The 24,095-nt window shown below is 41.0% G+C and overlaps 1 protein-coding gene across 1 annotated transcript in view; it reads left to right on the top strand.

The window, feature by feature from the left end:
* SLC16A10 (solute carrier family 16 member 10) overlaps window positions 1-24,095 on the top strand; it is a 436,189-nt gene that overhangs the window by 347,850 nt on the left and 64,244 nt on the right. Inside the window, exon 4 of the mRNA XM_086927337.1 lies at window positions 91-234. Within this exon, the coding sequence (XP_086783463.1) occupies window positions 91-234 (144 nt within the window). The remainder of the gene's footprint in view (window positions 1-90; window positions 235-24,095) is intronic.

The raw sequence follows: 24,095 nt of genomic DNA, 5'->3' as shown, positions 1-24,095 counted from the left end.
ATACATTTGTAAGGTAAAGTGCATATTATTTTATACGTATACAGAATATTTCCATTCATTTAAAAGTCTTTCCTGCTCCTTTCTCCTCAGCTGAGTCATGTGAAAGAAAGGATAGGCCCGGATGTGAACGAGGAGGTCCTTCTCCTGTGCCTTGGCATCACTTCCGGGGTCGGCAGGCTGCTGTTCGGCAGAATTGCGGACTACATCCCAGGTGTCAAAAAAGTATACCTGCAGGTGAGCTTCCAGATTGCAATTTAACATGGAAGGCTTGTTTTATCTACTTCTGTAAGGTTTGTGTTTTTTTGGTGGGCGCAGAATGCATATAAAAATCTCTGGGGCAGATTTTCAAAAACTACACGCAGCGCAGCTCAACAGGGAGGGAGCATGAAAGCGCCACATCTTCGATATGGCTCTCTCCTACCCTCCCCTCAGCTCTGGCACTGATTTCAGCTGCTGAGTGCCACACACACACCTTAGCGCCATATTGCTAGGGGGTGTGCATGAGTCTAGTATAGGTTTTGTACAGGAAGGGTACCCTTCCTGTACAAAAAATTCATTCATAGACAAGTTTGAAAGCTTTTCTCACTTTGTATGTCACATGAAAAGTCGTCAAAGAAAGGAGAAATAAAAACATTTCTCCTGTTAGTGTCTCCTTTAAAAGTGGCATTTTGCAACTTTTGCTGCTAAACCCTGTCCACAATTCTTTGTAGATGGGTTGTGCATCAAAAGGCATGGGTGGGCATGGGTGGTTACATGTGAAAGTCCATGTACCACCCAAGTAACGCCCCCAAGGTGCTAAGTAACACAAAGCTTTGCGATAATTTTAGGGTACTTTCCAGGGCAAAACACTGGTGTAAAGAAACTTCCGGGGTCCCCCTGCAAGGTACGTGGAGGGGCCCCCTCCAGTCTCATTCAGGCCAGAATATTGTGCTGAGGGGGTCCCCTGGAGTTTGCACCTCCCCCCTCCCCTTGGCCTGTGGGGGCTGTGGTACGCCACTGGCGTAAAACAAGTTTTGCGCCGGAAAGTAAATTCCCCCCCAACCCAGTGCAAAATGTTTGAAAATCTACCCCTGTGTGTCCTATACTCGACCGCCTTTGAAGTGTTAAATGCAGTGCACATGCCTGCATCGATATTACTTCAGTGTCACAGTGCCCTCTCAATCAGTAACTGGAGTGAAAATAGTTTTGCTGAAGCTTAGGTTCAAAGATTTGTCATCTCAGTCCAAAGTCAGATAAACTACGTCAAAAAAGTCCCACCTCACAGGAAGCTGTGTCATCTAAAGGAAGGATGCTGGTTGCACGTTTCACCAAAATAATCAAACGACTGCAGAAAAGAAAGCGGAAGCAAAATTCAGTAGGCATGCAAAAAAAAACTGGTATGCTGAGGCCAGCGGTAGCCTCAGATACAACGTAGGCAAAAAAGTAACACGTTGCCTAACCGTGCGTTTTCACTATCCAAGGGCGACAGTACAGTGCACATGCAAAGATTGTCATCCACATGCAAATATATTGTCATTACGATTACGCAGAATTTAATTGCAAAATACGCAATATATTTTTATACATTTTACATATTAATCTCATACAGGGATATGCATCAAAGTAAATACCGGGAGCAAAGGGGCAGATACTTAGAATTTGCCCCTTTGCTCCTGGTATTTTTGCATTTGGGATGCATCATCCCAAACGCAAAAATCGCAATTTAAGGAATCTCTAAATTGAGATTCCTTAAATTGCGATTGCATTTAAGGAATCCCAAATTGAGATTTCTTAAATGCAATGCATGAAAGTCAAAAAAATTGCGAATTCGCTAATAGGAGTAGCAAATTACCATGAAGTTGAACTTCATGGTAATTTGCTAAAACTTTGAAAAAAGCACATTTGTGCATTTTTCAAAGTTTCATGTTGCGCACACACATGCCCTTAGGGCATGTGTGTATGCAACATATGCGCAGAGATCAATTTCAGGGGTGCAACAGGGTGTCATTTTGACACCCTTGAAATTGCATGACCAATTTGCGAGTACCTACTGGTACTCGCAAATTGCTCATGCAATCTCCAATACATTCCTATGGGCCTGTAGGCCCATAGGAATGAATGGGACAGCATTCCTTAATTGCGACTAGCAATTTGCGAGTAGCAATTAAGGAATGTTTAGGAATCGCTATTTTAATAGTGATTCCTACATGCATAGGCTTTTGCTATTCCTAAATAGCGATTCCTTAAAAATCGCTATTTAGGAATAGCAAAAGGCTACATTGATGCATCTGCAAGTTAGTGATTCTGAAGTTATCTAGACTTAAAGTTGTGTTTCATGCAGCTCTGCCCTATCAAATGAACATCAAAAGTCCACACTGCATTGGCCAGACTCTCCATCCAGATGTAAAACTAAAGCGTCTGTGAAAATACTTATCTCTTTATTATTCAGATGACCGATGTAGGTACCTAATCTAGGGGCAGCCGCAGTTTAAAATTGATACCATTCGGATGCAGCTTGTCACAGGAGCATACCACCAGACATTGACCCTCCATGTAAAAGACAGTGTCCGAAACCCGCAATTTCTGACCAGCATAGCTGTGTCTGGACACAGTGGGGTCCCCTGATCAGACTGGGAACCTTAACCCACAGGTGCAAAAGAGTTGTGTGGTACACATGGACGTCAATTCACCAAAATTCCAGGGGTAGAGGAAGTGGCATGCACACAGTTGACCTTGATGACATCACAGGAAGTGACTTCATAGGACATATATCTCCAAATCGTGCCAGAGGTGATGTCCTATGACCTTAACCCTAATGAAACTATGATATTTGAAAATGCGAAGTTCCATAATAACTGCATGATTAATGTAATTACACAGACATGTCTGTTTTAGATACCACTTATATTAGGGTGCTGACATGATCTTTGAAAGTGGTGGAGAGTAATACTATCCCTGACTTCTAGCAAAAAAGTGAAGCGAGTGAGCCAGATCTCTTTCAGGTTGGCTCAAGGGGGTTGTTCACTGGCTTTCATTGAACATTCAAGTCCTTTCATGGTCTGCCAAGCCAATGAGACCTGACACTCCTCAGGAGTTTACTTCATTTTTTTCAAAATATACTCTGGGGGCCCCTATGTGTCCCAAATTACCTCCATTGTGTCCAGGGCCAGATTTCTATCATGGGTGTCTCACAGATGCCATGGATGTTGCTTATGTCAAAAATTATAGGCAAAAGGCCCCTGGCAGAATTTTACCATTAATGTCTTCAACATGCCTTGAGTGACCCTTATGTCAAAAATTATCTCTGGTATGCAAGGGCCAGCATTTAATCATGGGTGCCTCCTTCCCATATGCTACGGCTGCCCTCTGTTAGGAAATTAATTACCTCCAATTTGCCAGTACCAGCATTATTCCACAGATGTCCCATATGCCAAGAATTATCTCTAATGTGCCAGCGGTTGTATTTTACCATGGGCGCCCTTTATGGCAGTATTTACCTCCAGTACGTCGGTGCCAGTATTTAGTAATAGATGCCTTTCATGGTAACAATTACCTCCAGCATGCCAGTGCCAGTATTTTGCCATGGGTGCCTCTACAAGCCAAGAATGACTTCCAACATGCTACGGCCAACTGCAGCCTTGCAAACAGAGCAACTCATTAGTACTAACACTCACATTCACTCACTCACACTCATTCTGACTCTCATTTATTTATGCTCACTTGCACTCATTCACTCTCGCTCTCTTGCACCTTCTTTTAATCTCATTCACTCATTCTCGCTCATTCCAACTGACTCTCACTCTTTCTTTTCTTTGACCCTCTCATACCTTCTCACTCACTCGCTGACTCGCACACACCAATATGCTCACTCCTTTTTTGCCATTCACTCTCACTTATACTCAGTCTGACTCACTCATTCAAACTCACTCTTAGTCACGCTCACTATCAATTTACCACTTACACACGATCACACCCATTCACTGTTACTTCTCACTCCTTCTCACAATTATAACTCATTCATTGTTGTACACTCATTCTCTCTCACACTTTCTAACTTTTCCCACACTCATTCTTATTCATTCTCATTCATGCACTCACACTCATTGCAGTCAATCTTATCTTACATATTCATAGTCTCTGAATATGGCACACTTATGCTCACTTACTGAGACTCAATCTCACTCATTCTCATTCATATCTTGTTACTAACCCTCACCCACTCACACACATACAGAGATAAACACAGCCGCGGTCGGTAGTGGGATGACCTGCAGGGTGGTGACGTGGGGAGGGGGAGGGGCAGGGTGGGGGGTAGTAATGTATGGATTACGGAGTTTTACAAGTGAGTAAACATATAAATAAATAAAACGAATGTCGTTGCGCGCACTGCATCGCATTTGGTGCTGCAGTGCACGCATCGAAATTAGTTTGATTTATTTATATGTTTACTTACCTGTAATACTCCGTAATCCATACATTACTACTCCCACCCTGCCCCTCCCTCTCCCCACATCACCGCCCTGCAGGTCATCCCACTACCGACCGCGGCTGCATACACATCCATACGTATACATTTTGTCTCTCCCACACAAAGTCTAACCTGCAAACACTCACACAACATACATTTTAAATATTTTTTCTACTTAACTTAGCTGCCAGCAAAAGTCTCATTCCAGCTCTTGGGACAGTTATAATGATTAATAAACTATTATCCTCCATTAGTGTAATAAGAAAACGACAGTAAAAAATGGAGAGTGAAGCCCAAGTGAACAAAAGTGCAATCTGTGTTCTTGGCATTGATTTTACCACCTCTGAGGACAGCGGTCACAAAAGCAGAGTCAGGGTCGGACTCTAAGGGTGATCCCTAAATGGCGTCCGAGCTTTTAAACCCCGTTCATGAAATGCCCAAATACTGCTCCATAATCACAATGATTTAAGTAATCTCACTGTTGATTTTTGTTTCACAGTAAGCATGTCATTTTTATGTGCGGTGGCAGTAGTGGAACACGCCACTTATAGGAAGAGTCTTTATGGGACTTAGGGGCAGATGTATCAAGATTCCATTTTGCGATTCCTAAATAGCGATTTTTAAGGAATCGCTATTTAGAATTCGCAAAATGGAATGTATGAACAAAATCGCAATTTATTTGCGATTCCTTCATCTTCCTTATTTGCGAATTCGCATTTTGCGAATTCGCAAATAAGGAATAATTTCCCATGCATTCCTATGGGCCAGGAGGCCCATAGGAATGATTGTGAAGTAATTCTCAAATTGCAAATTTGCAATTTGCTAATCGCAATTTGAGAATTATTTCAAGGGTGCAGAGGTGTCTCAAAGACACCCTGCTACAGACATCCAACAATAGTCTTGACAAAGGTGGACCCCATTTTCGCCTAGAACCACCGAAACGCGTTGACGCTTATCTTCTGTACAATTCAAGCCTCTTCCTCCCATGTTTATATAGAAATTGTTTGTGATGAAACATGGGTGTGACTATAAAACAGCTTTGAATGTACTACTTGTATTCAACAATTTGTATGTTTTACACCTTCTGTCTGTCTTTTGCATTGTGCAGGCCACAATAGATTGTGTTATTAATGGTATGTTTTAGTTTTAAACTATTTTGTCTAGAGAATTTTGTTATGTATAGGTAATATATGAATTGTTTTTATTATTTACTTCTTTAACACATTTTGCTGTATTTTATCTTTGAGATTGCATTAGTTTTGACTCTATAGTTTACCTTGAGGCTATGTTTTAGCTTTTTCTGGATTTATCTCAAGGGAATTAGTTCATTATTGGGTTGTAAACCCCATTTCCCTTGATCGTTCCAAGGGGTTCCTCTCTTTCTTTTGAAACACCCCTGAAATGTACATGTGTGTGCATATGGCGCACATACATGCCCTATGGGCATGTGTGTGCGTCACATGCCACCATCAAAAATGCTAAATTGCGCATTTATTAAAGACTTCGCAAATTACCATCAACTACAACTTGGTGGTAATTTGCGAATTCTTAAACAGAAATCGCAATTCAAAAATGCTTCATACATAGCATTTAAGGAAGCGCAAAATTGCGATTCCTTAAATGCTATGGCAAAATAAGGAATCGCAAATTTTTGCTATTTCTTATTTTGCGATTTTTTGATGCATGCCAAAACATGCAAAAATACCTTTTGCGATTCGCAAAGGCCGAAATTCTGCGAATTTCGGCCTTTGCGAGTCGCAAAAAGCTTGATACATCTGCCCCTTAGTGCGCTTAGGGGTATATGTGCAATTTTGCCTGCTTTATTGAATGAAGAAAGTAGCTTTTCTTGCAGGCCTCGACAAAACAACTTGCCCACTCACTATGGCAAGTCAGATTTTATCAGGGCGAGCTATATTTAGGGCCTACTTGCCCTTTCTGGTGAGCTGACAAACAACCTGGTGTTCTGCTCACTCACAAAGTGAATGAACATTAAAGATGCCTTGAATCTTGTATTTATCTTGTCACATTTATTCAATGCTCAGAGAGAGAGGTCAAAAGTCAGTTTACAACTACAATGACTTTTCTTTCTCTAACTGCAAAGTTCCAGGATTTTGTAAAGGGAACTGTCTGACAAACGTGCTGAGCAAAAAGTGTGAAATGAAAGGCTGTAGGATGTCATGTTTTATTCTAACACAATTAAATAGCTAAAAAGTGAACTGTAAAAAACAATAAAAATACATTTCAGTAGTTATGAAAGCCCTTGTTTAGCAATTCTCTGCGCTGAAATTTTTTTTTTGAACAGGTTGAAATCAAATCAGAATACTTTACTTAGTGATGTGCAAAAGATAAACATGTTTGCTGAAATCCAATTTCCACAGATTATTGTTTATACACAATATAGTTTTATAAGTAAAACTGCATGATAGTGGGAACGTTTTTGGCCATTTCCATGGAAAATGTGCCGTAGGTAAATGACAGTGCATTAACACCTCAAATTTTAGTAATATAGTTATTGAAAGTGAGTTTGTAAAGATAAACTGAGAAACATCCCCCCCCCTCCACCCCCCACAAGCCCTGATGGCAATGCTATTAGTGAACCAAAGAGGCAGTTAAATGGGTTATGTGTACCCTAAATCTGGGCTACATTCTTATGATGATGCATTGAGCAAACGTTTACGCCTTTAAATCAAACCAAATAGGTTTGTTTTGCACAGCAGGAATGCGGAACTTGCATTTTGGAAGATGCTCTCATATGTGCTAATGTGGTTCTGCAAAATAAAATATTTCCCTAGGATGACATAATGAGACCAGTTTACGGGATCAAGTGCATTATAATTAGGTCAAGTGGATTATTCAAGTTATTAGACCTGCAGGTCTAGCCCCATTTTTATGATTTTTCAAGGCCTATCTGGCTGTGAATTGTTGGGCAGAATGGTGTGGGTAGAATGATAGAACGGTAGTTGCAACAGATCTGTGAAAGTCCAACAGACACTGAACCAGATGGACTTTTATTCTGGTCACAGTAAGAGGTCGTGATTTGTGATCAATTGTTTTGCAACCAGCATCCTACTTTGCATACCAACCTAGTAATAGGTCCATACACAAAATGAGGAATTAGTGTGGGTGGTAGTGCAACTTACCTTATTAATATTAATTAGGTTGGTCGCAAAATATACCTTGTTCCAGTTGGCCGCCATCACTGGGATGGTAGCCTGCAAGATGAGTATAAGTGTGTGTATTTCTTTGTGCATGCAATGGGGCAGCAAACCTTGCAAATGACTGTGAGGATTCAACAGACGTGTTCAGATTTCAAGAAGGTGAGGTTGCAGTATACAACGTAAAAGTGCTTCTTTGGTTTTGTGCATAACAGCACCTGTTTGGTTGTCGGCGTGGATTGGTGTTGAACTTTGGGGCGTTTGTGTCCTGTGCTTTTCTCTAATGAAGACTATTTCACAAGAGAGGTACTTGTTTAGGCACTGGATGCTGCATGAGAGTGTTTAATATGTTTGTGACCTGATGTCACAGAATGTCTAGTAGGTGTTAGGCTTGAGTGTTACTGCAGTAAGTGTGTATATCTGAACTGTTTCTTTGTTTTTATATTCTGTTTTTAAGGAAAGGGAATTATGTAGTATTTTGGCATGACCATGTCTGAGAGATTGTAAAATAGTGAGTGGATCTGAAACACTGTGATTATGCATGAATTTGTGGTGTGTGTGGGTTTGGGGAAGCTTGTTTATTACCCACACTTGGAACTAGGATGAAATACTCACACATGCTATGAGTTGAGGGCAGTTTTTCAAATAGTGGAAGACATTTAGGGGTCAAGTGGTCCCCACAACATCTGGTACCCATTTTTATACAATATAAAGTGAGCTGCTGCTTGAACTAGATTTATTATCCTTATTGCAATTCAGGGGTGTCTTGGGAATTGTTTGAACCTTGACCGCATTACACTATACAGAGCTGAATATTACACTTTTTTTTACAGTCCTCTGTCTCAGTGGCATCCGTTTCCATATGCTGGAGGGTGCATCCATCATTTCTGTCCTGCTGAAGACTGGACTTAATTATGATCTGCCTTTAGGGCGAAACATCACCAAATTACACAAACCTGAACTGTACAAATTAGATCCCTATCAAAAATTGTGGACAAATGTTGATCCATTCAATATTCCTTTTATGAATGCTTGAAACTGCCAGGTTTTTCATAATATTGCATTGACACGTTGTTCTTTATCATCATCTTTGTCACAATTCATGTGCACTACACTGAATCTTTCCTTTCCTTTCAATGGAGCACCATCATTGTATCCTGTCTATTGATATGTGTATAAATTAAGTAATTGATATTCCCCTTTGGGACAAAAGCTGTTGTTTTGGAGTGGGGTGCAGTGTTCTAGGTTGTCATGCTGTGGCTGACCAGGGATACGTCTTGGCCCTCATGTGGCTGCCTAATCTCAAATAGGAATTGTGCTATATCTGGTGTTGATTTCTGGGGGTCCTGCTGCCAAAAGGAGAGAACGGAGGCCCCGATGGAGAGTAAGGGGTAGAAGGTAGAGGCCATCCACAATGGCCGGGCCAGTGGGTCAGGGGTTCCCTGCTCTGAGTAGAGAGGTGCTCTCTGCACATTCACACCGACATATGACAGGAGACCTGCCCAGGGCTGTAATCTGCCAGAACATTCCTCTTTTGGAGAACTTCAACTTTTGTTATTATCATGTTTCAGACCAGTGAAGGTTCTCCCTATCTCTCAGCACTGTGACCCCACCCAAACCAGGAACGATTTTTCCCTAGTTGTGCCATTTCCGTCGGGTTTTGCTTGTTTCCAGTGACAAAGTGAGCATGAAACCCACGTCTGCGCATACCTGTCGCACTTCGGGCATCACAATGAAGTAAACAAGTGACGGGCACGATCCAAACCCAGCAAACAATAGGAGATGATGGACGGAGCGCTGAAACTTTTCAGATACTCACCCCAGTCACAGATCCGGGTTAAATCCAGCGCTGGGATGCCTCCGAGTAAACATGCGCTTTACAAATCTCGTTACATTACATTACATTACATTACATCCATCATCGTTCTTTAGCTCACTGCACGAGCCAAACCCAGACAATGCAAACATTAAGGCCTTAAGCTGTTAGCTCTACAGCAGCCTTTCTGGAAATACTTTCATGCAAAGTCTGTCAGTCTGAAACTTTTTATAGAGCCAGATAGGATAGAATTACATCACCACTCCAGCTTTATTCAAATATTACAATGCTGTAGATGAAGATACATATGTGCGAAGCAGTAGAAAAAGACGAAGAGAGAAGCAAAACATGAACAGATCATGACTAAGCGAGTATATTTGCATTTATATAGAACTTATTCACAGACTAAACAGTATCTAGATGCTGATCGACCCCTGTATACGGAAAGCACTGAAATACTTGTGTTAGTTAATCGTGAATTGTGATATTTCTCTGGAAGATCCTACTGTGTTCTTCTTGTGAGTCAGGCGAAGGATGGTCCAAGAACAAATGGACATGGCAGGTATTTTTCCAAGATTAAACGTTTGGTTTCAAGGAGTGTTAATGAGTTTCACGGGTAACCTGCAAATAACGTATTCTAAGCAGATTCTCTAGTGGTTACGTCTCCACTGCACTGTCTTTCAGAAGGGGGACATGCGCAGCATACAGTATTAAAATTGCATTTATATAGCGCTTATTACCCCTGATGAGTCGTTGAAGGTCTTGTATGTTTTTGAAAGAACGCTATTGTCGGAGTCACATTTTTTTACACACTGACTTAGTACCACATGTACTAACATTTGAAAGTGCAAGTTCCAAACTGTGATGCCATTCAAATTGCAATTAGGAAATCGCAATCCCAAATATACGAAACTCCATTGAGTTTCATTTGCAATTCCCAGTGGGTCGCAAATGACCTACCTTATTAATATTCATGAAGTTAGTCTCAATTTGCAACCCACTGGGAATCCTTAACAAGCATTTGCAATGCAATAGGTCTCGCAATGGGAAAGTTTGAGCTATTGGTTTTGTAAATGACAAATGTTTTATTTATGTGTTGGTTTTGAAAATAGCGAAATTAATAGCTTTGTCATTTACAATGCCAATAGTTTTACCTTTCACAAATGTGATACCTATCAAGTGTTGGACTACACAGCGCTTAAGCCCTGAACCAATCAAAAATCTTATGTACTCAAAAGGCCATACAGTCAAAACATCTCAGCCTTCCATTTTCCTGCAACCGTATTGCAGATATTATGCGTGGTACATCCCCCCTGGTCAGGGCACAAGCCCTAAAAAAAGAAGTGAGGGGACGCTGACGTTACGACAGGAAGTGAAGTCACGAAAGGTAGCTTGCACCATCAGACTCATTGCCTCCCCTCGTTCACCCCTTAGATGTGATTGCATCAGAGAAGCTAGCACGTGAGCAGCGTTCTGAATGAGCTCCAATCTCGCCCCAGAGAGACCAAAGAGTGAATGTGAGGCTCCATTTGCTCTAATTATCGAGCTCCCAGTAAAATAAGTGGGGGGACGCCGTCCACCCGTGTGGTACCACGACTCGAGCCCTGCCCCTGGGTGTAAAGGCATAGTGCACTTCCTATTGGTGTAATGTTTACTTAGTGAGATGGCAGTGGACCAGCTACAAGTGTAGTATTTGTTCAATGAGGATGGGTAGTACAAGTAAGATGAGTGTGGCACTGGGTGAAGAGGAGCAACGCACTTGCCATGATTGATAAGTGGTTTAGAGGGGTAGTGCTTGCTTTGCTTTGAATGTGATAATAGAATCCCTTATGATCACTGCTGTCTCAAAAAATACAACAAACTAGTTTGTTGCACAGCTCAGCAATTTCAGGCCTGAAGCACACAAAATGAGGAATCCTGCACCTCAAGTTTCTGATCTCGCCAATATCTTACTTTTAGGAATTGCCTACGGTACTCCATGTAGTTATTGCCTGGAAGCTTGGGAAAGTCACAAGTTCCCAAGCAGACTTCAGAATTTTTTCTGAATTCTATGAGAAAATACACATGCAAAAATGTTGTGAAAGTGAAAATCGGTTAGTGAAATGCAGTTGCAAAACTGTTTCTTCTATCTAACGGAAAAGTATAGGTTTTATCAACAAGACCTATAAATTGCTGCAGATTCTTAGGAAAGAAACTCCACGATCTAGACCTACTCAAGCTGAGCAAGCCACATCTGTGTCCAAATTGTATGTGTGTGAAGTATAGTGCGAAAATTATCTTATATTGGCAATTGGACGAATACCGTCCGAAAGACTAATTCCACTGTGTGGAGGAAAGAGAATCATATCACACAAACAAAATGTTAGAAATAATCAGATTACAGCAGGTTTTGAAACACAGAAAATAACATTGCATCCTAAGTAAACAAGGTGTACAATCCCGGGCGGAAGTCAGGCAGGCCGGGGGCGGGACGTCAAGACACACCGGAAGCCCGGGCGGGCTCCCGGTGAGAGAGCCTCGCACGCACAGAAGGAAGAGACCGCCGCCGCCTGCAACGAGCCCTCGCCTGGAGACGAGTACCGGTGAGTGGGGGCCTTTGCTGAGCTGCGAGGGCGGGGGGCATGTGTGTGTGCGTGGGGCGGCGGGGGACTCTGTATGTGTGTGAGCGTGCGTGCGTGTATGTGTCTTGGAGTCTGTGTATATGCGTGCGTGTGTGTATGCGTGTGTGATGACTGCGGGGGCGGGGGGAGAGAGTGTGTGCGAGCGAGTGTCTGTGTGTGTGTATGCGCATGCATGTGTGTATGTGTGGGGATGTGCACGGCGCGGGAATTGCTGTGAATGTGGACGGAGCCGACGTGCGCGTGCACGAGGTCAAATCCACAAGTTAAAGCGCGTGGCACCCTCTTGTCCTAATCCCCCCGAAGTCGATGACTATAGTTGTCGAACTTGGACAGCATCCTACGGATGCTAGTCCAGCTCGACCTAAAAACCACAGGGATGGTGGCCTGCTGGGGACAGCAGATCAACATGTCTGTGTTTGCTTTTCAATAAAGACCGTTTTTAATGTAGACCGCTTTTCCTTAAAAGAAAATGGGATGCGTTTAAAAAATAAAAATAAAAATAATTATTTAAATTTTTTTAAGAGTAGGTAGTGGACTGTGGGATCACTGCCCGCTCTGAAAAAACGTTTTGCATGCATTCACAAAACGAAGGGATCCCTTGGAGGGAACCATTCCCGTTTGCAAATATGTAAGCAAGAAAGTTAAATTGGTGTTAAAATGCGAATTATTTTTGACCAACATTTGTACATACCCTTGTGATTCAATATTAGGAAGGGACGGCCTTAACAAGTCCCTTCCTACAACCGGCTTGTGAAACCCAAATTGCGATTTGGTTACAAGTTACCGAATCGCAATTTGGGATTTGTACATCCCAAAATGCATTTTTCATGTCACAAACGGACAGATTACGACCAAAAAAAGCTTCCTACATGTGGCCCTAAATTTCCAAATCTGCGTTCTGGCCCCAGTTAACAGCTTCACGTTTTTTGGCAGCCTTTTAACTGAGGCTAGATTTCCTTCGTTAATGCTTTAGTATCAGCCTCTACTTGTCTCTTATATAGATTTGGTGCCATCGAAACAGAACTGACATCCAGGCTGGATGCATGTTTGTGAAACAGTTAAAACCCCTTAAAATGATAGGTAGAGCAATTGCTTTTTTTGGAGCCATGTTTGAATTAAACGCAGCATACGGCCAGATTCATGAAAGACCCGTTTTGCGAGTCTGAAATAGCGATTCATAAGGAATCGCTATTACAGACTCGCAAAACGGGATTCATGTAGGAATCGCAAAATTAAATGCGATTCCTACAGATTCCTTATTTGCGATTAGCAAATTGCTAATCGCAAATAAGGAATACTCCCCATTCATTCCTATGGGCCAAAAGGCCCATAGGAATGAATGGGGAGTATTCCTTATTTGCGATTAGCAATTTGCTAATCGCAAATAAGGTAGCGATTTGAAGGGTGCCAGGGGTGTCCAAAGGACACCCTGTAGCACCCCTTAAATGCACTTTTCAACAGGTGTTGCGCACACACATGTCCTAAGGACATGTGTGTGTGTAACACGCAACTTAGAAAAATGCTTTTAAAAGCATTTTTCTAAGTTTTCGCTATTTACCACGAGGTTTGACCTCGCGGTAAATAGCGGCCGAAATTTGCGATTTCGCAATTTTAAAATGTTTCAAGAATAGCATTTAAGGAATCTCTAATAGAGATTCCTTAAATGCTATTCCTCGCAAATTTGCGAATTTCTAAATAGCGATTTTTGCATTTGGGATGATGAATCCCAAATGCAAAAATCGCACTCGCAAAGGGCCAGATTCTGAGAATCTGGCCCTTTGCGAGCCGATTTCAGCTTGATGAATCAGGCTGTTAGTTTCTCCTGTGTCCGTCTCCTTCTACCTTAGCGCGTGACAACACTGCCACCTACAGCATCGAATGAGAACTGATGTTAAATTATTACACCATTAGCAAGCATCTTCTTGTATTGGATTGTAAAGTAATTACAAATCTATAGCGTTTAGTACCCCTTTTGAGGCATCAAAATGCTTTTTCGGCGAGTAGCATGCTACTACAGAACATATAAAGGATTAGTAGTGAATTACTGTAGTGAAATATGAAAGTATTTTGAGTGGTGGAACTGTTAGTCAGTTATTTGGTTTGCGAAGGTTAGTGGAGGGATAGAAGAGGAAAATAGGTTTGCATTTATATAGCACTTATTACGCCTGATGAGGTGTTGTAGCGCTTTTTCGGTGACTAGCATGTCACTCCGGAACCCATAAAGGATTAGTTATGAATTAGCACAGTGAAATATGAAAATAATTTGAGTGTTGGCTATGTTAGTCTGTTATTTGGATTCAGAAGGAGAGGGGGATTAGAGCTCCTTAGACGGGAACAAGAAGATTCCCTTTTTTTAGGCACGGGGAGGTGTAGTGGTTTTACCTGAATTACTCAATGTTGAGCAAAGCCGAGATTTGAGGCGGGACCCCAAGTTCCTAAGTCGGCAGCTCTATTCGCCACATCTTCCTCTGCAGTGTTACTACCTCTCTTCCACTTTAAGATAGAGTCCTTCCATGCTTTACACATACTAGTAGCCTCTAGATGTTCAGATGCCGTTCTTTGGTCCTCTTTGCAGGGGTGGAGTTATGATGGGAACCCCTATATTCCTTCAGGCACCTTCACCTGGTCCCTTTTGGGCTCCCAGCTTGCCTTCACAATCCATACCAGTCTCATTTTATTGAAGGGGTGTGTTCTGAAAATTCCCACAGCAAAGGCTTTTGTTTTTACTCCCAGAACCATCACTGGCTACATAGGTGACTCTACTCCTCTCACAAGATGTTTGAAGGGCAACACAGACAAAATATCGAGCTTTAAATTTCGATATACAATTATATCGAAGTTTAAATATCGATGGGACATAATATAGAAGGTAAGTAATATCGACAGTCTTAATATCGATATTAGTATGATATTAGTAATATCGAAGTTTTAAATATCGATGTCAATAATATCGAAATAAATAATTTCGATGTTACTAATATCAATTTTTAAATACATTTTGTGTATATTATATTGTATTTATTATGTTTTATTATTTATTTTTAATGTAATTTAATTAAATATTGTCTTTTAGTACTGTAGCGGGTTGTGGGTTTATAGGGGAATAGGGTGGGAAGTAATTTAATTATGTTAAATTAATTATTAATTAGTAGGAATTATTAATTAATTGAGAATTAATTTTTAATTAATTTTAATTAATTGATTAATTGATAAATATGTTCTGTAGCGGGTTATGGGTTTATAGGTGAATAGGGTGGGAAGTAATTTAATAATAATTAATTAATTAATATATGTTTGTAAATATTTTTAATTAATAATTAATTGGTAATTAATTAATATTAATTAGTTAATTAATTAATATAATTTTGTACATATTTTTAATTATTAATTAGTTGGTAATTAATTAATCATAATTAGTTAATTACATTAATTAGAGTAATATTTTTTTATATATAATTTTTTGTTATTCTTAATTAATTAATTGGGAAAAATTATATTAATTATTACATTAAATTAATAACAGCTAATGTGCTAATATATTTACTTTATTGTTATTGTTAATTAATAATTAATTGGTAATTAAATAATATTAATTAATTTTGGGTAAAGGGGTATTTTTAGGGTTCAGGGTCAGTTTTGGGTTTTTGAGTAAAGGGGTATTTTTAGGGTTCAGGGTCAGTTTTGGGTTTTTGGGTAAAGGGGTATTTTTAGGGTTCAGGGTCAGTTTTCAGTTCTTGGGTAAAGGGGTATTTTTAGGGTTCAGGGTCAGTTTTCAGTTTTTGGGTAAAGGGGTATTTTTAGGGTTCAGGTTCAGTTTTCAGTTTTTGGGTAAAGGGGTATTTTTAGGGTTCAGGGTCACTTTTCAGTTCTTGGGTAAAGGGGTATTTTTTGGGTTCAGGGTCAGTTTTCAGTTCTTGGGTAAAGGGGTATTTTTTGGGTTCAGGGTCAGTTTTCAGTTTTTGGGTAAAGGGGTATTTTTAGGGTTCAGGGTCAGTTTTGGGTTTTTGGGGTACAGGGATATTTTTAGGGTTCAGGGTCAGTTTTGGGTTTTTGGGGTACAGGTGTACAGGGTAAAAATAAAATAAATTTAAATTAAATCAATTAAATGAAATTAAAAAAAATAAAATTACAAATTATTAAGTGTTTCATTTATTTTAAATGTATATGCATTAGTTTTAATTGTTTAATTATGTTTTAATATTTTTATTTAATATTTGTAAAATTATATGTATTTTAAAATTATTTTTACATTATTATTAATACATTTAAAAAACGATATTTTTAATTTCGATATTTTTGTACTACGATATTAATTTTTCGATATTTTTGTACTTACCTTTATGAAGATATGACTCCGATATTTTTGATTTCGATATTTTTGTGCCGATATTTTTGTATGTAGATATTATGTCTGTCGATATTATGTCAGACATTCGTTTGAAGGGGTGCATGGACATCAATTAAGGTCTACCAAGTGTCACTGTTACAACCCCTGGGTTTCCCTTTCCTGTCCCTAGCTGAGTTATTGTGCCCCCACCCTGTAAATAAGTGTACTGCAGTGATGCCACTTCCAGATGGACAATATATCAATCAACGCAGTTTCTGCAAGTCTCCACGTAAAAAAAACACTTTTTTAGAAAACGTATTAAAAGTAGGAAAAGGAACACAAATAAGACTGCATAATCAGCAGACTATTGCCTTTTCCGCCAGTATCAACCAAGGTTGGCACCTCAACACCTGTAATTTTGTTCAAAATGATTCTTGCCCTTTTGATTTTTCCTGTTCTAAGACATTAAACACTTCCCAGGATAATTCCAGAGTGCACTTGCTCTCTGGGGAACCCCTCCCAGCAGCTGGGTGAGTGCTGTTCTTATCTCCCCTGAAGTGCATACACTGCAGGTCTGGGGCCAGCCTATGCAGACAGTGCACCCCACCACTGTACACTGAACTAAACTTCACCTAGACTGCTAGATTTAAAGCAGCTTTGGTATCTTTTGTATTCTTAACACAATGTGCTTTGTATTTTTTTTAAACTCAATGTTGGCATGCCACTTCCTGCAATGTCAGCAGTGTCCCCGATGTCAAAGACCATATTCCGTCACTTCCTGTAATATCACGAGGGCGCGGGTTAAAAAGGGTGTGATATCAGTTTTACTGGATAACCAGACAACAGTTCTGGTACCTGCATCAAACAGAGATCATTGCCCCAATCAAGATCATTTCACTCTGTTCATAAAAGTTGGGAGATAAGGAATATGGGGCAGGTGACCTCAACTTCATAAGCAAGTTTCTATACCCTATGGGAATTGGCCTTTTCTTCTTGTCCCAAAAGACAAAGCATGTTGACCCTCACCGTTGGAATACTGACAAGACTACACACAAAAGGTGCCTTCTTGGACCTTTCCTTGCTCTTCTACCACAAGTTTGGGCCAACGAGATGCCAACATACACCCTAAACCTGTCCCTAGACACTACAGCCAGGCAGGACAGCATATTCTTCTGGTTGACAAACACTGCAAGGATAAAGTAACTGCCCTAGAGTAGAATGTACCCAAATAATGAAAGGTAATCCCTTTTTTTTGTTTCTGAAGCTTTCCATGCCAAACTCTGGATAAAAACATTCGGTAGTTGGCGGGTAAACAACACTATACCCATATGTCGTTCTTCAGAATGTTGCAATCCCTATTATTTCTCTCACCCTGGAAGTACCAGGACCAGCATAACAGTAATTATGTGACGGGCAAATTTAAGAGAGTTTTAATTGACCACTCGTAATGAGGGCTTAAGTAATGTATGACTTCATATCCGTCTCGCCTGCCTCCTAGAATTGTAAATATGAGCTGCAAATATGTGTTGCTGCCTATCAGTGAGTCGAGTCATCACACTTGAACCCTAAGTGGCCTTTAATCTGCCCTGCCAGACTTTGTCCAATAAGATGGTTTCAATTTGGTTTTTCAATCTCTCTGGAGCAGTCTGGGATCTCGCCAGTATGTATGAAGGGGTCTGGGATCTCGCCAGTATGTATAAAGGGCGGTCGACTGATTGGAGCATGTGTTTGAAATTGTTGACCTATAGGTTATTAACACTGATTCAATCCCATACCAAACAAATCAAGGTATACAGGCTACGAAGCACAGGAATATCTTGTTGGCCCAGTTCTATGAAGCCGGAAACCAACCAGGTGCTGCTTGGTAGATTTACATAGTCCTGAAAATGTTATTTTCTCCCATTGCCATGGCTTGTCAGTTTTGGAGGTTTTATTAATTCCTGGTTGAGTTATTACTGGGGGATTACAGGTTATCCTTCATAGACACCTTGCAGTAATTGGGATATTGCCTCCCTTTTTTTAATAACCATAGCCTAGGCTTTCCATAGGTTGGTAAACAAAGCTCTCGTACTACAGAACACCTCAGACTCTTTTATTAGGGTGCGGTATTCAGACATTCTAGGTATTACAGGACAGTCATCTGAGAATATCAGAATTGAAAAGCCTGTCAGACACACTCAAATACCTCACGTTCAGCATAAAGCATATCATCCAACCAGTAGTAAATAATCAATGCAGAAATTTTGCTAGAACTCACATATGACAAGCCCCTTGTCCAACAGTAACGTCACATGTACGTTTTACCGGCTGCGCCACCCTCACAAAAATTCCTCCTGTGCAGGGACTTTGTTATAGGAGCTCTTGGTCTACCCAGATTTTCCTGGATTTCCCTTAACTTCCCTCAATCACTCTAGTAGATTTCCATCTAAAGGTCGATATTCAAACAGAGAATGGTATTGTGGGGGACTGTTGCTTGATTGCTCCGAGCCCACTGCTTCCATATGTGAGATCAGGTCACCATTCTCTTCCAGAAGTTTTGATCAATGGGAGATCTGGTTCCCCTTGATTTTTAGGTCTAGTGTTAGCCAAGACCTTTGGCTATTACTAAAATTATATGTATAATATACTTATGGGGACTTTCAGTGAACCCTCCTCATCTAATGATCTATTGTGTCAGTCACATGTTTCATCCACCCACTACAGTATTCAGTATGGGCCAATGCGTCAGTCCCCTTCATCCATTGGCTAACTTCACTTTGAGTGACAGTTCTCTGCCCTTTCACAAGGTGCACATCCACACACAAAGTAGTTGCATTCAGTGCCAGGGTCAACTATGGCAATGTGTGCTTTCTGAGACACCCAAAAATATTTTTGCTTTCAGAGGAAGTTATTTTTTAAGATTGAGGAAGGCCCAGCAGCTTCCCAAACCATAAAGTTTTGCAAAACCCATTATACGTGAAAACAAGCATTGATAAAGCCAAAAGGCTTTTGCCAACGCCTGACCCATTAATTTTGCCAATGTTTGTTACCATTGCATCTATTGATGATATGAAGATATGCATGCCTGAACCTCATTTCCTTCTTCTTAATTATGAATACAATTTCAGCATTAGGTGATGAGGAAGGAACGTTAACATTTACGAAGTCTAAATTTCAGTAAAATGTCTGCTGGAACTCTTGCATCACCTGGCAAATGATGAACATGATGGAACATTGCACTTCTCACAGGATGATGGGGAACATGGCTTGTGAATGAGTGAAAGACTGACAGACACTTCTACAGGGCAAACAGCAGTCTTCAAAGGTACCCTGATGCTAATCCAATTATACCTACTGCAACAACGAGAAAAAGGAGCCCAATTTAAATATTAGATGCATTTTCAAGAGCTGCATTTTTTAAGCTGCTGCTCCTCCATTTACATGTCAAGCACTAGCATCATACTAATCTTACTAAGTGGTCACCAAATAAGACTTTTTGTTTTATTCGACATTCCTCTTGTTGAATCTTACCATAAGGATGGTTGACACCACTCAGCCCACTAGGTAACACTAGTGAGGGGGGAACATGGCGTCTGAATGGAGAGAAAAGAGGGACACTGTCTCGACATCTCAAGTCTAGCCTCAACACTTGCTCATGGCGAGTCTTTTTGTCAAAGTACTTTGCCACATTTCATCAAGGAAAGATGCTGATATCCGTGAAAGGGGAGTGCAATGGGTGATTCAGAGGGCATTCCACCCACAACACCCATTGCTTTTTTGACGCTGCCCCATATTTACAAGGCTAGACCGTCACCAAAAACTAAGGCCAGGTAAAACTTAGGATGGTGATATGAGCAGAAATTTTTCACACATAGAAAGAGCAAATTGCTTTTAAATATTGCGTATGTGCAGGCAGATGTCTCTTTCCTGCACATAAACAATCTCCCCTGCAGTGCAGGCACCCTTGCAACATGGTGCAAGGGTTCCTGCGCTGGCGCTAGGCAGCTTTTTAGAGCCAGCACTAGTGGAAACACAGGGGTGTGCCATATTTTTGTAAATACAGCATATCCCTGCATTTAACAAATGTCAGAGCAAGGCGTTACCAATTTTGGACTAAAACTGTGTCCCAACATTTTATTGCAAATATCCCCCTATATTTATTTCCATCATGATCCTGCTAATGCCTCACTTCACAGATGATGGCTTTCCTCTTCTCCCAGTGATGTCCAGGTTGAGCACAGTTGGAGGTAAGACTGAGCTAGCTGGAACATAAAACCTGGCTGCCAACATCCTATCAAATCAAGAGAAACAAAGATGCCTCGTGCAGTGTAACTTCACACTTACAGATAATGGGAGACTTTAATGTGTCTTTGATTTCCTCAGACTGTGAGTCGATGTAAGATATAGAGAACTATCTTGGCTTTCTAAAAGTATGAGGTATGTATTTTTTCACAAGTTCAGCATTATTTTGACATAGTTCAGAATGCAAAGTAAATGGCAGTACATAATTAGTGTTTATTATTACCTATACAACCTATTTAAAAACCCTTTAAATAATGAAAGATTAAAATAAAATAGGAAAGGTTTCAAACTCGTGCAAGTGTAGGGTAAATGGAGCTATCTTAAATGGGTGCATAGCTAACTGAGCTATTTTTCTAGGATTGTAGCTTGTGGTATGCAGGTAACATATGGATCTGTGTGACTAAAACATTAACGAGGCTCACTACCTTACATGAAATATACTTCTGTGTCTCTTACGAACATATGTTGTGCTACGCAGCATGCGCATGAACTATCTGAGCTCTTTTATGTAACAACAACAAAGCTCTAACCAATATGAACACTTTTCCTCCCAGAAATGCTTTAACCAGACTTTCATGCCTATGCTATCACCACCAATTAAATAAGGCAGAACATCTTTAGTATAGAATGTGTCCTTGTCACCGATTTCTGTGGGTGTCGGCTCCAATCCCTAAGGGCGGTCTTACCACAATAAACAGTAGCAATTCCAAACTTTACCATCCAAGATAAGGTTGCTTGCAATAGCTTTCAGCTGCATGTTTTTCTGTTGTTCAGTGTTGTCCGTAACAGGTTAACTTTGAACGAATCTCAGGGGCATACCTACAAGACCATATCGTTACTTTTCAAGACATTGGGATTGCTATAGAGGTTTTGCCTTATTAATAAGGCGGCGTTAGGCCAAGTAAATAAGGCACACTTTCACGCTATACTTAGCGTGAAAGGGGTGGGCAATGGGTGTAGTGGTGGACAGTCCACCGCAACACCCATTGATTTTGACGTTGCCCCATTACAAGTGTGTCGTAAATATGGGTCAGTGCCAAAATAAAGACCAGGGAAAGCCTGGTCTTACCCTGACGCATCGAGGAGAAACGTTTAATTTCTCCTCGTTTTTGCTGTTTCCATCTGTGCTGCATTGTGCAGTCAGCATGGAAACAGCAAAACGCCATTGATTGTTTATATTCAGGAAGGTGTCCCTTCCTGCACATAAACTACCATTAAACAAGCATTGGCATAGCCAAAAGGTCTCACCTTTGGGACCTTATACGTGTTTAGCCAGAGCTATTGGCTTTGCAAATGTTTTTAAGCTATGTTGTAGAGCAAGGCGGGTGCTGTCCAGCAAGTTGAAAAGTTATGATAAAAAAGTGTTATAAGCAGTTTTGTTACCATATATTTATATAACTAAGAAGCCATTATGTACAACTGAATGACCTGATTAAAAAAGAATTAACATAAAAAATGTCTTCTAGTTTTTTGTTCTTGCAGTGCTGGCAAATTCTTCCTGCCTGTTCTAGTGCTTGTTTATTTATTGTTGATGTATTTATTAAGGTTTTCTTTGTTTTGTTATGCAAGGAGGACATAAACAATGGGACGGTGAAGTTTGGGAAATAGTACCTGAATTACAACACAAGCAGCAGACAGACTTTAGGGGGGAATCAACAGATGCCAGATTCCGAGGATAGACTGAGGTGGTGCTGAGTGGTACTGAGTTCTGGTTTGCTGATGTGGAGGTGATGCTGAATGATACTCAGGTGGTGCTGAATTATGGTGAGGTGGTGCTGAAGTGGTGGTGTGCTGGTGCAGAGATGATGCTCAGGTGTTGCTGAGTGATACTGAGGTGATGCTGAGTGATACTGAGATGGTGCTGAGTGATGCTGTGGTGCTGAGTTATGTGAATGAATGAATAGCATTTTTATACCGTGCAAACTTAGCCCCAAGGGGCATCAAGTCGCCAATGAACAAACAAAAAAGTCCACGTTACCAGATAGATGAACCAGGAAGCTACTAAGAGCGCAGCCCCTAATATGCCTGGGAGAAAAGCCAGGTCTTCAGGTGTTTCCTGAAGACCGCCAAGGAAGATTGGCTAGTGAGCTCCAGAGGGAGAGAGTTCCAAAGTTTGGGAGCCAAGACAGAGAAAGCTCTGCCTCCCCACTTTACCTTTGTAAACTTGGGAACCACAAGCATATTCTTGGAAGATGACCGGAGGGTTCTGCTGGGAGAATACACACACAGAAGGGCCCTAATACCTTCTGAACCTGAGCCATGAAAACACCGTGAGCTAAGCAGAGAAGTTTAAAAGCAATCCTAGAGGGGATCGGAAGCCAATGGAGGTCCTTTCTGGCCATTGTAACAGACGATCGCCTAGGGAGAGTTAAGACCATTCTGGCCGCGGCATTCTGTACCATTTGGAGACGATAAATGGAGGCTTTGCTAATGCCACCATAGAGGGCTTTGCAATAGTCTAGCCTCGAAAATACCAAGGCAACTGTTGCTTGTTTCCGAGCTGCCAGGGACAGGTAGGGGGCAATCTTCCTAAGAATTCTAATGATGCCGCAACAGGTTGACACCGTCCTGTTTACCTGAGAGTCAAAAGATAAGGCCGGGTCAATTAGGACACCCAGGTTCCTATCAGCAAGAGTAGGGCGAGGACATTCTCCCAGGGACAGAGCCCACCATTCCTTAGACCAAAGATCCTGGCTCCCACCAAAGACCATAATTTCGGTCTTGTCGCCGTTTAGTTTAAAAAAATTACGCACCATCCAATTAGAGACTGCTTCCATACAGGCTCTAAACTTAGGGGCAATCTCACTGGCCGGCTGAGTGATAGGTACCAGGATCTGAGTGTCATCGGCGTACGATAGCACATCCAGACCAAAGGATCTTATCACCTTGGCAAGTGGGGTAATGTAGATGTTGAATAATAAGGGGCTCAGTGAAGAGCCCTGAGGGACCCCTCATTTGCACTTCTTGAGAATCGGAGAGGAAGTTGCCCATTTTAACTCTCTGCTCACTATGATGGAGAAAGGAAGAGAGTAAACTAAGGGCAGAGCCCCCTACTCCGATATCCTTGAGCCTAGAGATCAGTATTGACGGGGACAAATTGTCAAACGCTGCTGTGAGATCTAATAACACTAGCAGCGATGGGTGTCCCCTGTAAACCTCAGATCGGATTGTATTAATCACGACAGTGAGAGCAGACTCAGTGCTGTGAGATGATCGAAACCCATGCTGAGAGATGTCTAATAAGTTGGAACTCTCAATTAAATCAGATAGGTTACGATTTATGTGGGACTCCAGGATCTTGGCTGGAGCCGGAAGTAAAGAGATGGGGCGATAATTTTTTAATATTCATGGGTCCAAGGAGGGCTTTTTCAGCAAAGGTCTAACAACGGCAGTCTTCCAGAGGTAGGGAAAAATCCCTTCACGAATCGCCAAGTTCTTAACCTCTAAT

Source organism: Lissotriton vulgaris, chromosome 6, assembly GCF_964263255.1.
Source record: "Lissotriton vulgaris chromosome 6, aLisVul1.2, whole genome shotgun sequence".
Lineage (NCBI taxonomy): Eukaryota > Metazoa > Chordata > Amphibia > Caudata > Salamandridae > Lissotriton > Lissotriton vulgaris.
This window is presented reverse-complemented; position numbering and strand designations above follow the sequence as displayed.